This window comes from Capra hircus, chromosome 23 (assembly GCF_001704415.2).
Source record: "Capra hircus breed San Clemente chromosome 23, ASM170441v1, whole genome shotgun sequence".
NCBI classification, from domain to species: domain Eukaryota; kingdom Metazoa; phylum Chordata; class Mammalia; order Artiodactyla; family Bovidae; genus Capra; species Capra hircus.
In genome coordinates this window covers 29183966-29197993 of record NC_030830.1, presented here as the reverse complement: position 1 = coordinate 29197993, position 14028 = coordinate 29183966, and the positions used below count along the sequence as shown (strand labels likewise).

At 42.3% G+C, this 14028-nt stretch overlaps 1 protein-coding gene across 2 annotated transcripts in view; it reads right to left on the bottom strand.

Moving 5' to 3' along the window:
- The window catches only part of RCAN2 (regulator of calcineurin 2), a 277144-nt gene that overhangs the window by 226325 nt on the left and 36791 nt on the right, over positions 1–14028 (bottom strand). The window contains exons 1-2 of one of the 2 annotated variants that reach the window (XM_018039085.1): positions 3792–3813; positions 470–696 (exon numbers count right to left, since the gene is read on the bottom strand). In XM_018039085.1, the coding sequence (XP_017894574.1) occupies positions 470–694 (225 nt within the window). In that variant the 5' untranslated portion in view covers positions 695–696; positions 3792–3813. Of the gene's footprint in view, positions 1–469; positions 697–3791; positions 3814–14028 lie in introns of those variants that run through there. The other variant, XM_018039084.1, reaches the window with a different exon arrangement.

Genomic DNA, 14028 nt, shown 5'->3' with positions numbered 1-14028 from the left:
AAGACTTGGGGCCCAATTTAAGAAGCCATGTTTAGGTCAGTCATCAAACTGCAGGAAGAGTAAGGGTGAAAGAGGGCTTGTGCTGTTTGGGGAAAGGCAAATTAAGTTTGGGGCAGAATAATACGGGAAAATAAAACTATTTTTTTTTAACAACATCTGCTTCCTAAACCAAGGGTGTATCTCCTGCAATCACTATTTCTAAAGCCGTTTTTCTTTTGCTGTTGGACAGACTTCTGAGTTGTAGACAATGAGATCTGATTCAATGGAATCTCTCATATAATCTTGTCATGTATACCTCCAATGTCAACTGATAATAGAACAGGCTTTTCTGCTCTTGCTATGCATGCTGAGAGGCGCACCAAGTGAACATTTTCAAAAACTTCCAAACCTCAGCCACAAAGGAGCAACAGAAGTGCCGAGGGACTGACATTGCATCTCCTTCGATTTCAGGAGCAGAAAGTCTTCTTACCTTGCTTTCTTCCCCTTCAAACACCGACTGGTGGACGTTGCACGCAAAGAGTGAGTTGGGGAGGTCGGTGAAGTCCGTGATGGCTTGAAAGGCCTCCTCCGTGAAACACTGAGTCACGGCCCAGTCTCTGTCTATGCAGCAGAGCAAGAACAGTCCTCCATCTTCCGGGATGTGGCCCTGCTGCCCCAGGCTCCTCATCCCAATGAAGTAAGAATCTCCCCTCATTCCTGAGGATATAGAAATGGACGTGAGTTAGAGTAGGGTTCGATCCCTTATAGCTAGAGTGTCTGGGACAGATTCCCCTTGATCTCTAAATTACAACTTTCCAGACAAATTTGTTTCTGGGCAAGAATCCAGTCCCTGCTATGGGAAAAAGACCCACTTGAGCAGGACTGGAATTTGAGGCTAGAGATACTAGCCCAGATGTCCAGTGTTTACTGGACTGGGGACCTAGGAAAATTACTTAAGTTCCCTGAGCCTCGCTTCCTTAGGAGAATCAAATGGACTCAAAAATGCAGATTATAAAGTGCTTTGATAACTTACATGATGAATACAATACCACAGCCGTAACTACTAATGCTTGTCATTTCTTGAATTCCAGGAATCATTTTAAATGATTTACATGCCTTAACTGGCCTACTGACTCTCCACCACAGTCTTCGAGGTTGGTACCCATATATCCCCATTTTACAGAGTGGAAAACTGAGGAACAATTAAGTAACTTTGACAGGGTCCATGAGAAAATGGCATGACTAGGCTTCAAACTCAGGGAGTTTGGCACTAGAATTCACTCTCCAATACCAAAGAAATGAAGCAGATCAAAATTAGTACAAGTCTACATTTAAGGAAATACAATCTATTTCATGACCACCTGAATCCTGATCAGGATAACTCTAATGGTTAACCATTTATTCACAATGAGAAGATACACGCACACACACACACACTCACAGATACCCTCTTCTGCCTAGGATAATTACGTTGAGAAATTTGTGAACACCAGATCTTAAAAAATCAATACTGGGCTTCCCTGGAGGTCCAGTGGTTGAGAATCCACCTGCCAATGCAGGGGACTTGGGTTTGATCCCCGGTGCAGGAAGATTCCACATGCCGAGGGGCAACTAAACCCACGCGCTATAACTACTGAGCCCATGCACTCTAGCGCCTGAGCTCCGCAACAAGAGAAGCCACCACAAGGAGAGAGCAGACCCTGCTCACCACAACTAAGAAAGCCCTCGCACAGCAATGAAGACCCAGTAATGCTAAAGTAAAATAAACACACAAATTCAAAAAAAATCAGTACTATCCTAATTGATCCATGGTATACAGATTGTTCTCCCTCAGCAACCCAAATATGAAGCTTTCCAGTTTTAATCTCACTTAGCAGTGCTCCATCATCATTCTATTATCTCATCACCCCTTACATTCAAAATTGTACCCTACTGCAGCCAGCTGGGAGAGTTTTCCCAATTTTTGATACATAATCCAATAGATTTTATCAGCCTTCCTGCATACTTCAATGACAGTTACCTACACTTTTATTTTGGATCTATTTTCATGCCTATCATAGTATTCTGTTCACACATCACTAATTAAAGGTGAAATAACTTGCCCGTGGGTACCCAGGTATGGCTGCCTGGCAGTTACGATGTGGCTGCAGGATCATCCTCCATTTTCCCCTGTCTCAGCAATGCAGAACCTCACGGTGAAATTCAGGAAGGCAGTGTTGCAAAATGTCACTCCATCCTCACCCAGTTTAGTTAAGACACGAATTCTAGATCCCCAGACAAATATGGGTTTCTGGATCTCGTGGCGCAGCTGTAAAGAATCTGCCGGCCAGTGCAGGAGACTCGGGGTCAGTCCCTGGGTTAGGAAGACACCCTGGAGGAGGAAACAGCAACTCACTCCAGTATTCTTGCCTGGGAAATTCAATGGACAGGGGAGCCTGGTGGGCTACAGCCCGTGGGCTCGCAGAGTCAGACATAACTGAGCACGCACTTCTATCTTTCTTGACTCTGTAGTATTGTGATGAGGTTGTTTTTTGTTTTCATTTTTCCTAGATAAATGTCCAAATGGCATCCTGATAAACAGTGCTTGATGGCAATATAAAAGATGCACTACAGATAAAATCTTAGAGTTGGCTAGCAACAGGAGCCAAAAATCAAAGAATTTGAAATAACAATTCAAAAATCAGATCACTACAATTGTGGAAAATAAAACTATCATTCTGTATAAAACATAATAGAACTATTCCTGTATTCTAAATTTCTCAAAATCCCAATTAATGCAAAATTTTCTGTATTTAAATCAAATACTTATTTTCAATAAAAATATGGTATATGGTTTAAGCTTTATTTATTCCATAATGAATCCAAAATACATGAATATTTTTAATTAGAAGGAAAATCAATAAAATACTTCAAAGTGTTTATTTCCCTTCATATTCACTTATACTGTTGTTTCATATATTTTCTGAATATCTGTAATATATTACAGTATAATATGCATATTAACTTTCATTTATTATTAGAGTGCTAACAAGACTGAGCAACTGAACAACAATTACTTTAACAGTAAAAATAATTACTAAGAACATTCAGACAGTTTTACAGTTTACCCTTGAACAAGGGCAGGGGGAGGGGGGTGCGGCACCAACCAACCACACAGCAGAAAATTCAAGCATAACTTTACAGTCAGTCCTCCTTGTACAGAATTTCACATCTGTAGATTCAACCACCCCCAGATCCTATAGTACGTATTTAATGAAAAAAAAAATAAGTGGACAGATAAGTGGACCTGTACAGTTCAAACCCGTGTTGTTCAAGGGTCCACTGTATTCACATCAATGGATCAAAAGAAAACCTTCTGATAATAAAGTTATAATCATCCAGTATCATGAAATATAGATATTGTCAATCCTGATCTCATTTTTCAGTCTGTCCTTCTTAGTTAACATTTTTTAAATTAATCACAATTGATCCCATAATGTTCTCAAAAGGGTCTGAGAATGTTTCAATTATTCTTTTTTTCCAAAGAAAATTAAAATCCATTGCTGAACAAATTAATTAAATAGGCCAAATATTAAGCCTCACTCAGGACTCATTTTAATCTACTCAAATAGCCTTAACTTCTGTTCTAAGCTGTAACAATACGATTACCTTCACGAGACTTTATTTTAAGCTCATTACTTTCAGTAAAGATTTAAAAGGTGAATGCATTTTTGGCAAACAACCTATCCTACTTACAAGGGGAAATATTTTTAAAGTCAGAGCTCTGAACAAAGAAACTCTGGTTTCTCTTTCCAGTTCCATTACCTACTCACCTTATAATTTGGAGAAGTCAGTTGATCATTCTATGACTCCATTTATCCTTATAAAACAGAAACAAAAACCTCTCTGCCTCCCTCAGCCAAGTAGGAAGAGGCTGAGGGATGAAACAAGAATGAAAACAAGTGATCAAGTCATTATTTAAGTCACTCATAAAAGGATATGTATAATACTAGGAAATACTATAAAAGCACATCATTGTGATCACCACAAAGGAAAACGATTATGCTTTGGTATTGCTACTAACCTTTAGCAAACTCACATAAACAGAAAGAAAGGAGGATGCTGGTGATTAAAAAGAATTCCAGCCACAATTGCCTACACAGCTTAAGAAGATTTACTTATGTTGTCATTATTTCTAATCTGAGATCGGTCATCCAAAAGAGAACAGCTGCTTTCAGCTCAAAAGGCATCTCTTCCGGGAGCGCTCCCTGACCTCCTCCAGCACCCATGAGCTTAGCATCCTTCTTCCCTAAGTGCCAGCGGAGCCCACTCATGGCTCACTCTAGACTGTGATTACTGTCTCTCCAACCAGACTGGTACTTCTTGAGAGCAGAGACTGAACAGCCTTCACCCAAGGTATCTTCAGGCTAGTACATCTAGAAAGCCCTCAAAATGATGTTAAACTGAATTAATGAATTATGGGAAAAGGACTCATTGTCAAGCAATAATAGATCAGCAAATGCATTACAACAACCAACTTAAAATATATACTGGGTGGGACGGGGTGGGGTATACTTATAGGTATACTTATGGATGACTTATTATGTTGTACAGCAGAAACCAACACAACATCACTAAGCAATTGTTCTCCAACCAAATTTTTTAAAAATATACACACACATACACATATACTAACAATTCATTATTCATTTCAAATGTATATACTACTAATGAAAATTAACCCATTCATTTCCAATGTAATTTTTAAAATGAGATATAACAAGAACGATTCAAAGAATGCCTGTAGCTAAAATTAAAAATTTGTGGAGTATAATTAAGATAATGTTTTCAGATGTATGCTTTTTGATTACATGAGTTCACTGAAGAAAACACTGAAAAAATCAGAGATGTATATAAAAAGAAAATAAAAGTAAACCATAATCCTACTATCCAGAAACTCGGCTAATATTTTGGTATATTTAGATTCACTGTTTTTGTTATGTATAATTTTGAAACAAAATCGAGAGCTTCCTGTTTAGGATCCCACACTGACACGGCCAGGAGCAGTCCCCTGTATCATTACATATTCTCTGCAAACATTCATTTTACTAGCCACATAGGATCCCAGTGTATAGATCTGTCATAATTTATTTAACCATTCTCCTGTTGTTTGACATTTAGAAAGGATGTGCTTCCATCATTACATGTCTGTGGAAAAGGAAAACCACTATTCCCTTTTACAATATAGTCTCCCCCTGGAGAACCTCAAAACTTCTTTAGATGCAGAGGAGAGACATCTTCATGAAATACTGGAAAGAGCCTCTGGGGTCTGCTTGTGTTCTGGTCCCACTATAAGCTGTGTGCTTTGGGGGCTGTGGTTTCCATGTTAGCAAAACGGAGAAAACCGTGGCCTTGTCTACTGTGCACAGCAAATGAGAGGAAGCAAGTGGATGTCTTTTGATACCTCCGAAATAATACGTGGATTAAAGTTATTTATTAGTATACATAGGCTCATCGGCAGCAGAGGAACTGGCGCTACAGAGGGGGCCACCTACCACTATTAAGGCTGTATACAAGCTTCAGACTTCAGTGAATGTCCATGACGTTAAGCTCATGTCACTAAAATGAGAAACAAGTAGGGATGTCCCTGAGTACTTGCTATGGGTGTGCTTGGAGAGCATTAGAAAGCAATGATATTTATAAGGCAAAAGCAAGTAATTAAAAAAAAAAAAAAAAACTGCCCACCCCCAAACACCATCAATAGCAAAAAGAACTGTTTATTGAAATATTACCAAGTAAGTAGCAATAAGAACACAAGTGATTGAATCCCACTCATTTTATTGGAAGGGGAAACCTGGAGAGAGACAAGTTTTCAATGCTTTCATTACTTTGCTGTAACGTGAACCCGACTTCATCCAAGATCCTCCTATAACATGACGGAACTTATCAAACAGACACTGAGTCCTAAAATGAAGACAGTATGGTTCCTACCATGAAGATGAGCCACTGGACACTTAAGATACTTGTTCGGCATCAAAGAAGTAGCAACTGAATAAATATTTGTGGCATAAATAAGTGAATACAGGCTCTCTCTCCAATAAACTTAGATGGTCTAGACACTATGGGGTTTCTGCCCAAGGAATTAATCTTTCCCAAACTTCCACTTTTCATTCCTAACATCTTTTTAAAATATGGTATAATTAAATACATACCGGGGAAGATAACTCAAAGAGACATCTGACTCTGTTGGATATCATTGTCACAGTGTTATCAATAAGCATGAGAGGCAGATTTTTGAATTACAGAATCCTAAAAAACCCCACCTTTCTAGGAATGGAGTATAGCTCATGAGATTGGGGAGCCATGCATTTTGCCCATAGGAGTTCCGATCTAGAAAGTCTTACACTGGATATAGAAGGAAGGAGAAATCACACATAAGCACATGAATACAGCAGATAGCCAGGGCAAGAAAAATAAAAATAAGTATCCACTGAGATGCTCACACTGGCTTCACTGTCAAGTAAAATCACCCGATTAATAGTGTGATGTCTGATCTATAAAAAAGAATAACACTATCTTGGTGGTGGGGTGATAATATCACTTTAAAAATTTTTTTATTTATGTATACTTCATCTTGGCTGCACTGGGTCTTTGTTGCTGCACGTGGGCTTTCTCTAGTTGTGGCAAGTGGGGGCTATTCTTTGCTGTGGTGCACAGGCTTCTCATTGTTCTGGCTTCCCTTGTTGTGGAAGGTGGGCTCTAGGCATGCAGGCTCAGTAACTGTGGTCCAGGCTTAGCTGCTCCACGGCATGTAGGATTTTTCCAGACCAGGGATCGAACCCGGGTCCCCTGTACTGGCAGGCGGACAGACTCCCAACAACTAGACCACTAGGAAAGTTCTGATCATAACATTTTGAGTTCTCTCAACATGGAGAAACCAACACTTTCGATTCTGGGTACCACTCAGGACAGAAAAACTGGAGATTTTTCCAGCAGAAATGACTCCATCTGACCAAGGGGTTAAAAGTCATGTCATCTAAGAAACAGGATCTTGGGGAGACACAGTACAGGAAAACACAGGCAAGAATTTTTGAGTAACACCCGTAACCTTCAAACTCTAAAAGAGGAAATATTATTTTTTGTGTGCCTGGCCCTAAGAAAGTAGAAGTCAAACCAGAGGGAAAGAATCCAATTTAATAAAAGGAGCCATGGATCTTTGCACAATTCAGGTTACAACAGAAATGTCTTGCCTCATGTCTAAGTGAGCACCGTGTCCCAGCAACAGCCGATGAATAAGCCCCACAGAGAATCCTCATCTATCTCGTGGGATGTCACTGAGAGAATCCAAGCGAGAGGGTAACAGGCAGGAAGGCCAGGGGTCTCCAAACGGAGGAAACAGGCTGGAAACGTCAGACATTTTTTAGCTCTTCCTTAAGCAGCAGGAGGAAATAAACTACTAGTGTCAGATTTTTTTTTCCCTTCTCCATACAATATTAAAAGGTGGTTTCTCTACGGAAATGTTTTTCTTAAGCTATGTTAATGAAACTATATATTTGCTTTGGAATTTGCCTTTCTTCAAAATGGTTCCACCTATGACTAACTTTTTTCCTTTTCTCAAACCTTGGGCTAATAATAGCTCAGCAAACCAATATCATATGGCTGGGGGGATGACACACCTCATGCCATCCTATCTCAAAAATGCATATTGTCCAGAATTGAAAGAGACATGTGTACCCCAATGTTCATCACAACACTGTTAACAATAGCTAGGACATGGAAGCAACCTAGATGTCTATCAGCAGACAAATGGATAAGAAAGCTGCGGTACATATACTCAATGGAATATTACTCAGCCATTAAAAAGAATGCATTTGCATCACTTCTAATGAGGTGGATGAAACTGCAGCCTATTACACAGAGTGAAGTAAGTCAGAAAGAAAAACACCAATACAGTATCTTAACACATATATATGGAATTTAGAAAGATGGTAACGATGACCCTATATGCCAAGACAGCGAAAGAGACACAGATGTAAAGAACAGACTTTTGGACTCTGTGAGAGAAGGCGAGGGTGGGATGATTTGGGAGAATAGCATTGAAACATGTATATTACCATATGTGAAACAGGTCGCCAGTCCAGGTTCGATGCATGAGACAGGGTGCTCAGGGCTGGTGCACTGAGACGACCCTGAGGGTTGGGATGGGGAGGGAGGTGGGAGGGGGGTTCATGATGGAACACATGTACACCCATAGTGGATTCCTGTCAATGTATGGCAAAAAACACCACAATATTGGAAAGTAATTAGCCTCCAATTAAAAATAAATTAATTCTTAAAAAATGCATATTGTAAGAGAGGGGCCTGGTGAAACTCCATCAGCCTTGAGGTGTCTCTCTTATCTGATTAATGGCTTTCTAACAGATATAAAACAGCTTGCTAACACTAGCAAGGGGAGGGGGGGTTCTCCGTCCCCCTTATGATGTCTATGTCAGAAGCTTTCTCTGTCCCTTATCATTTTAATAAAACTCTACTATACAAAAGCTCTTGAGTGATCAAGCCTGGTCCCTGGTCCCAAAGCTAAACCTTCTTCTTCAGATCACGAATCTGACACCGTTCACCATAGCACAAGGACCAGGGAGATGTCTGGCTGACACTTCTTTTCAAAGTCCCTCATCACCTTGACAATTTTATCTTTCCATGACTGGAAGAGGGCTTCCCTGGTGGCTCAGACTGTAAAGAATCCGCCTGCAATGCAGGAGACCTGGGTTTGATCCCTAGTTGGGAAGATCCCCTGGAGAAGGAAATGGCAACCCACTCTACTGTTCTTGCCTGGAGAACCTCATGGACAGAGGAGCCTGCAAATCCAGTCCATGGTGTCACAAAGAGCTGGGCGTGACTGAGAGACTAGGCACACACACATGGCTGAAGAAAATACCCAAGAAAAAGAGTTCCTGTTTATCTCCAAGCTTAAAGGTGCTAAAGAAAGGGGACCTTACATATAACCTTCAACAAATGCTTTCTCCAGGGTTGAAACCCTTATCTGATGCTCATAATAAATCTACCTAAATTTTCTATCTTCCAGTTTATTCAAACTAGAAAGCAAGGGCTTAAAAAAAATAGGAAATAATTATTTACCAAGGGAGTAAAAAGAGTAAGACATACTCAAAAAGAAACCCTTAAGTTTATTTTGCCTTAGACAAAAGAATATTGAAGATTTGACTCGTCTACTTTCTTAAATTACGAACAGGAAAGTAAAGCTTTTTGCAACAAGGGCAACAAACAGGAAAAAGTGTGCCTTGGTTCCATGCTATAGCCAGCTGAGAAGGCTACATCAGGAAACAGGATAAATGGAAATGATTAATGACTAATTCATTCTGACTTTAAATTCAGTTTTCACTGAAAAACCAGTAAATGGATTAGGGGAGAAGTGTTACTTTGGAAGAAGTTAAAGATGATCATGTCAGCTTGAATATTAGTGATCAAAACTAAAATGCAATATATTGCATTAATAAATAGTAGAAAGAAAGGCCTATAGATGTTTTTCAGTTGAATATAAGGGCTTGTGTGTGTTATATTGCTTCAGTCGTGTCTGACTCTTTGCAACCCAAGGACCATAGGCTCCTCTGTCCATGGGAATTTCCAGGCAAGAATACTGGAGTGGGTTGCCATGCCCTCCACCAGGGGATCTTACTGACCCAGAGATCGAACTCATGTCTCTTATATGTCCTGCACTGGCAGGAGGATTCTTTACCAGTAACATCATCTGCTGCTGCTGCTGCTGCTAGGTCGCTTCAGTCGTGTCTGACTCTGTGCAACCCCATAGACGGCAGCCCACCAAGCTCTGCCGTCCCTGGGATTCTCTAGGCAAGAACACTGGAATGGGTTGCCATTTCCTTCTCCAATGCATGAAAGTGAAACGTGAAAGTGAAGTCGCTCAGTCATGTCTGCCCCTCAGCGACCCCATGGACTGCAGCCTACCAGGCTCCTCCATCCATAGGATTTTCCAGGCAAGAGTACTGGAGTGGGGTGCCATCACCTTCTCCAATAGCATCACCTGGGAAGCCCCAAATATAAGGGTAAATAAATCCAATTCAATTTTTATAAAGAATAAAAACTTCAACCTAGGGACTTCCCTGGAGATCCAGAGGTTAAGACCACCTTCCAATGCAAGGTTCAATTCCTGGTAGGAGAGCTAAGATCCCACATGCCTCATGGCCAAAAAAATCAAAACATAAAACACATCAAACAAATCTTTTAAAAAATTTAAAAAAGAAACCTCAACATATAAGTTTTACAGTGTTCAAACCCCTTTAGCTCTAAAATTAAGTGATCTTTAATGATACCTGGGGCAAAATAAGCTTATTAGAAAACAACTTACATGAATAAGGATAATCATTTTATGATGTATCATCAGCTTTCAGTTTTTGCCTGGCCTTATGGTTAAGGTCCTTTTGATGCCTAGTTAGAGCCTCTTGGGGATAAGCTAGGCCTTGTGCTCATTTTTGTCCATCTTATAAAGAGATTGAAGTATAATATTAGCAGCAACAAACCATCCCAGCCATCCTGTGCTACAAAGGAGAGACAGGATATTCTTAGGCTGTGCTCCAGAGAAACCCATTCGAGCTCTTTCTCAAATATAATGGAGCCTATTTAATTCAGTCGCAGAATCTTCACACCCGCTGAGCTGTGTGAACCTCATGCTATTCTTGATCCCATTTGGGATCAGTCTTGAAAGAACGAGGAGCATGCAGTGTTCAACTCGTGGTTTTTCAAAAGAAATTATCCACATTCCTCACTCCTGGCTCCCTTTAGGACACCTTCCGGGACCACTGTTCCACGTGAAGCCCCCCACAGGACAATAATTCAATTAATTCAAGTCCCCAAGGAAGCAGCTTCTTATACATTTTTATGAAGACTTAAAAAAGGCAAGCTGTTGCTACCATCTCCTTTTGTGTTGGATTCAACAGCAGAATCCAGGACTACAAACCCACCCATCCTAATATCTTTACACCTGCAGGGGTTTAATGCCCATGGTCTCCCAAGATCATCTGCAAATCCTGTATATTTTTCCGATGGACAAAACAAAAAGGGAAGGAAAACCCTCACATTTTCCCAGGTCATATGGGACAGGCAGTTAATGGAATTTTGTAATCCATTTCTGTAGCCCTTATTGACATCATCCAGAAAATGTGTTCCTAACAGGCTTTCAGCAAGGGAAAAGAGTCAGAGAGAGGAAACATTGCCTTTAATGAAGGGTATAAGGGTGAGGGGGCTTCCCAGGCGGCTTAATGGTAAAAAAAAAAAAAACTGCCTGCCAACGCAGGAGACACAGGAGACGCAAGTTCAGTCCCTTACTCGGGAAGATCCTCTGGAGAAGGAGATGGCAACCCACTCCTGTATTCTTGCCTGGGAAATCCCATGGACAGAGGAGCATGGTGGGTCCACGGGGTCACAAAAGAGTGAGACATGACTGAGCGACTGAGCAACACAGTGCGCACACTCAAGGATGAGAAGGTTGTTCTTAAAGACCAGAAAATCTGTTTCTATAAAGAATAGCCTACAATAAACCAGAGATTTGTTGAAACAAACAAGCACTATTGCAGCCCTCACCCAAAAGAGAAGAGGTCCTATCACCGTATCAGTCAAGGCCCCAGCGGGAAACAGATGGCATGCTCAAGTCGGAGAATTTGAAGAGTTTGATAAAGGAGCTGTTGACAAGGGCGTGGGCAGGCTCTAGGAAAACCACGAAAGAGAGTGCAAAAGCCTGGGCTAGCGCCATCCCTAGGCAGTAAGAGGGGAGAAGAGCAGAGCAGTTTCCAGAATCAGGATGCAGAGGGCCGAGTGGAGAGGGCGCCCAGCAGACCTTTGGTCGCGGGCTACAGTCAGTCCTCAGTGCCACCACAGACAGGGGGCTGGGGGGAGTCAGTGTTCCCATCTTGCTCTCTTTCTCTGATCTACTGGCACCTTGCCTTGGCGAAACTCAACTGGAAACCAGACAGCAAGGGAGCTGGGATGTGAAGTACCTGGGTCAGCCTCTGGGGCACAGGATGGATGGACAGAGGCTTTCTGGGACCAAGTGAAGAAATCAAGCGTGGTCTTCATAACTGAGTGGTAGTCTAGAAGTATGATGGGTTAATTTCAGTAAAACTCATTCTAAAAATGTATAACATCACACATTCACCATTTCTGATGGACTTTTTCTTAAAAGCAAAAAGACAGAAAGGGGAACCAACAGCTCTGGTCCAAGACTGATGCCTGCACCGCTGTGGAAGAGGTATTCCTGAGCCCAGGACAGAGGCAGATGATCACCCTCTCATCATGGCTCTAAGAAGAAGCTTAAAGGAAGCCCCAAGCCTCCAGAGGAGCCAAGTAATTATATGCAAAATAATTTCACAGGAGGATGAAGCTTCTAAAGGGAGCAGCAAGGCAGGTGAAGGTTGCTATGGTAACCAAAGTAAGATGTCATCTTTCCCCTTCTGTTTTCAGATGGGACCTAGGGGACTGGGGCGAAAGGGCAGAGAGTTAAAGAGGCTGCACCTTCAGGAAAATACAGCCAAGAAGGGTCTGGGTTATTCAAATATTCTAGTAAGAAAGGAAAGCCAGACAGGAAAGCTGCCAGGGGAGGAACGGGGTGTGGAGAGCCGCTCAGAACTCACTAGGAGTCCAAGAAGGCAGGTGACACTCTCTAATTAGATTAGCAGATAACAATCAGCATGATTGTAAGGCCTTTTTAATACAAATAAAAAAGGACCTGGTGGGCTACAGTCCATGGGGTCGCAAAGAGTCGGACACGACTGAGCAATTAACACACACAAAGGGACTAGGAAGAAAGATTAGTAAACCTATCTCAGTACCCAGCATACATAAGTGGAGTCATGCTGCTGCTGCTGCTGCTAAGTCACTTCAGTCGTGTCCGACTCTGTGCGACCCCAGAGACGGCAGCCCACCAGGCTCCGCTGTCCCTGGGATTTTCCAGGCAAGAACACTGGAGTGGGGTGCCATCGCCTTCTCCGCCATGACTCCCCAAGATCTAGTAAATTCAATAAAAAGGGTTTCTCCACCCAGCAAACTCGGACACCTGCAAGAAGGTGACTGTCTTCCTGCCCAGATGGATCTTACTCCCTCGTCAGTGTGAGAAAAAGAGTCTTAAGTCAAGGCATCAGCCTCCAGCTCTGTCAATAAAGACAACAATAATAATAACAACAACAGCAGTCATGCTGGGCTTCCTTTGTTCTGAGGGCTCTATCTGTATCAAAATATGGACAGCTGTGTGGTCCTGACCGACAGACTCAAGTTGTCCTTGCTCCTAAGCCTTAGTGCTGGTCCCCAGTGCCTCCTCCTGACATCTCGCTCATTCTGAAATTCACATCTGGGGCTGCCGCCTGCGCACCCTACTGTGAGCCCACCTGCACCAGTCAAGGCCACGCCTCAGTGACCCCCTTAATCTGTCCCATGTCTGCACCCTCATGACACCTTGTTGTGCCTTACCTAGCCTTCTTGTCGTCCACTCTCCACTGAGGACAAGGGTTGCGTCTTTTCCACCCGTAACTCCTGTCGCTGCTAAATAAGACTTTACTGGGGAGTTGGTGATGGACAGGGAGGCCTGGCGTGCTGCAATTCATGGGGTCACAAAGAGTCGGACACGACTGAGCGACTGAACTGAACTGAATTGGAAGGTAACCTCGACATTTCTTTTTGATTTTTAAGATTTCTTTATTTGGGGCTGCACTGGGTCTTCGTTGCTACGCGTAGGCTTTCTCTAGTCGCAGCAAGCAGGGGCTCCCCTCTAGCTGTGCTGCCTAGGGTTCTCACTGCAATAGCTCCTCTTGTTGCAGAGCACGGGCTCTGGGCGCCTGGGCTCCGTAGCTGTACCACACGGCTTAGCTGCCCCGAGGCACGTGGAATCTTTCCAGACCAGTTTTGAACCCCTGTTCTCTGCATTGGCAGGCAGATTCTTAACCCCTGGGCCACCAGGGAAGCCCCCTGACATTTCTTGAATTGAATGGAATTCAGGAGTCCTGCCTTTGACTCTCAGCTCTCCGATATACCCACTGTCTAACAGTAGGCAAG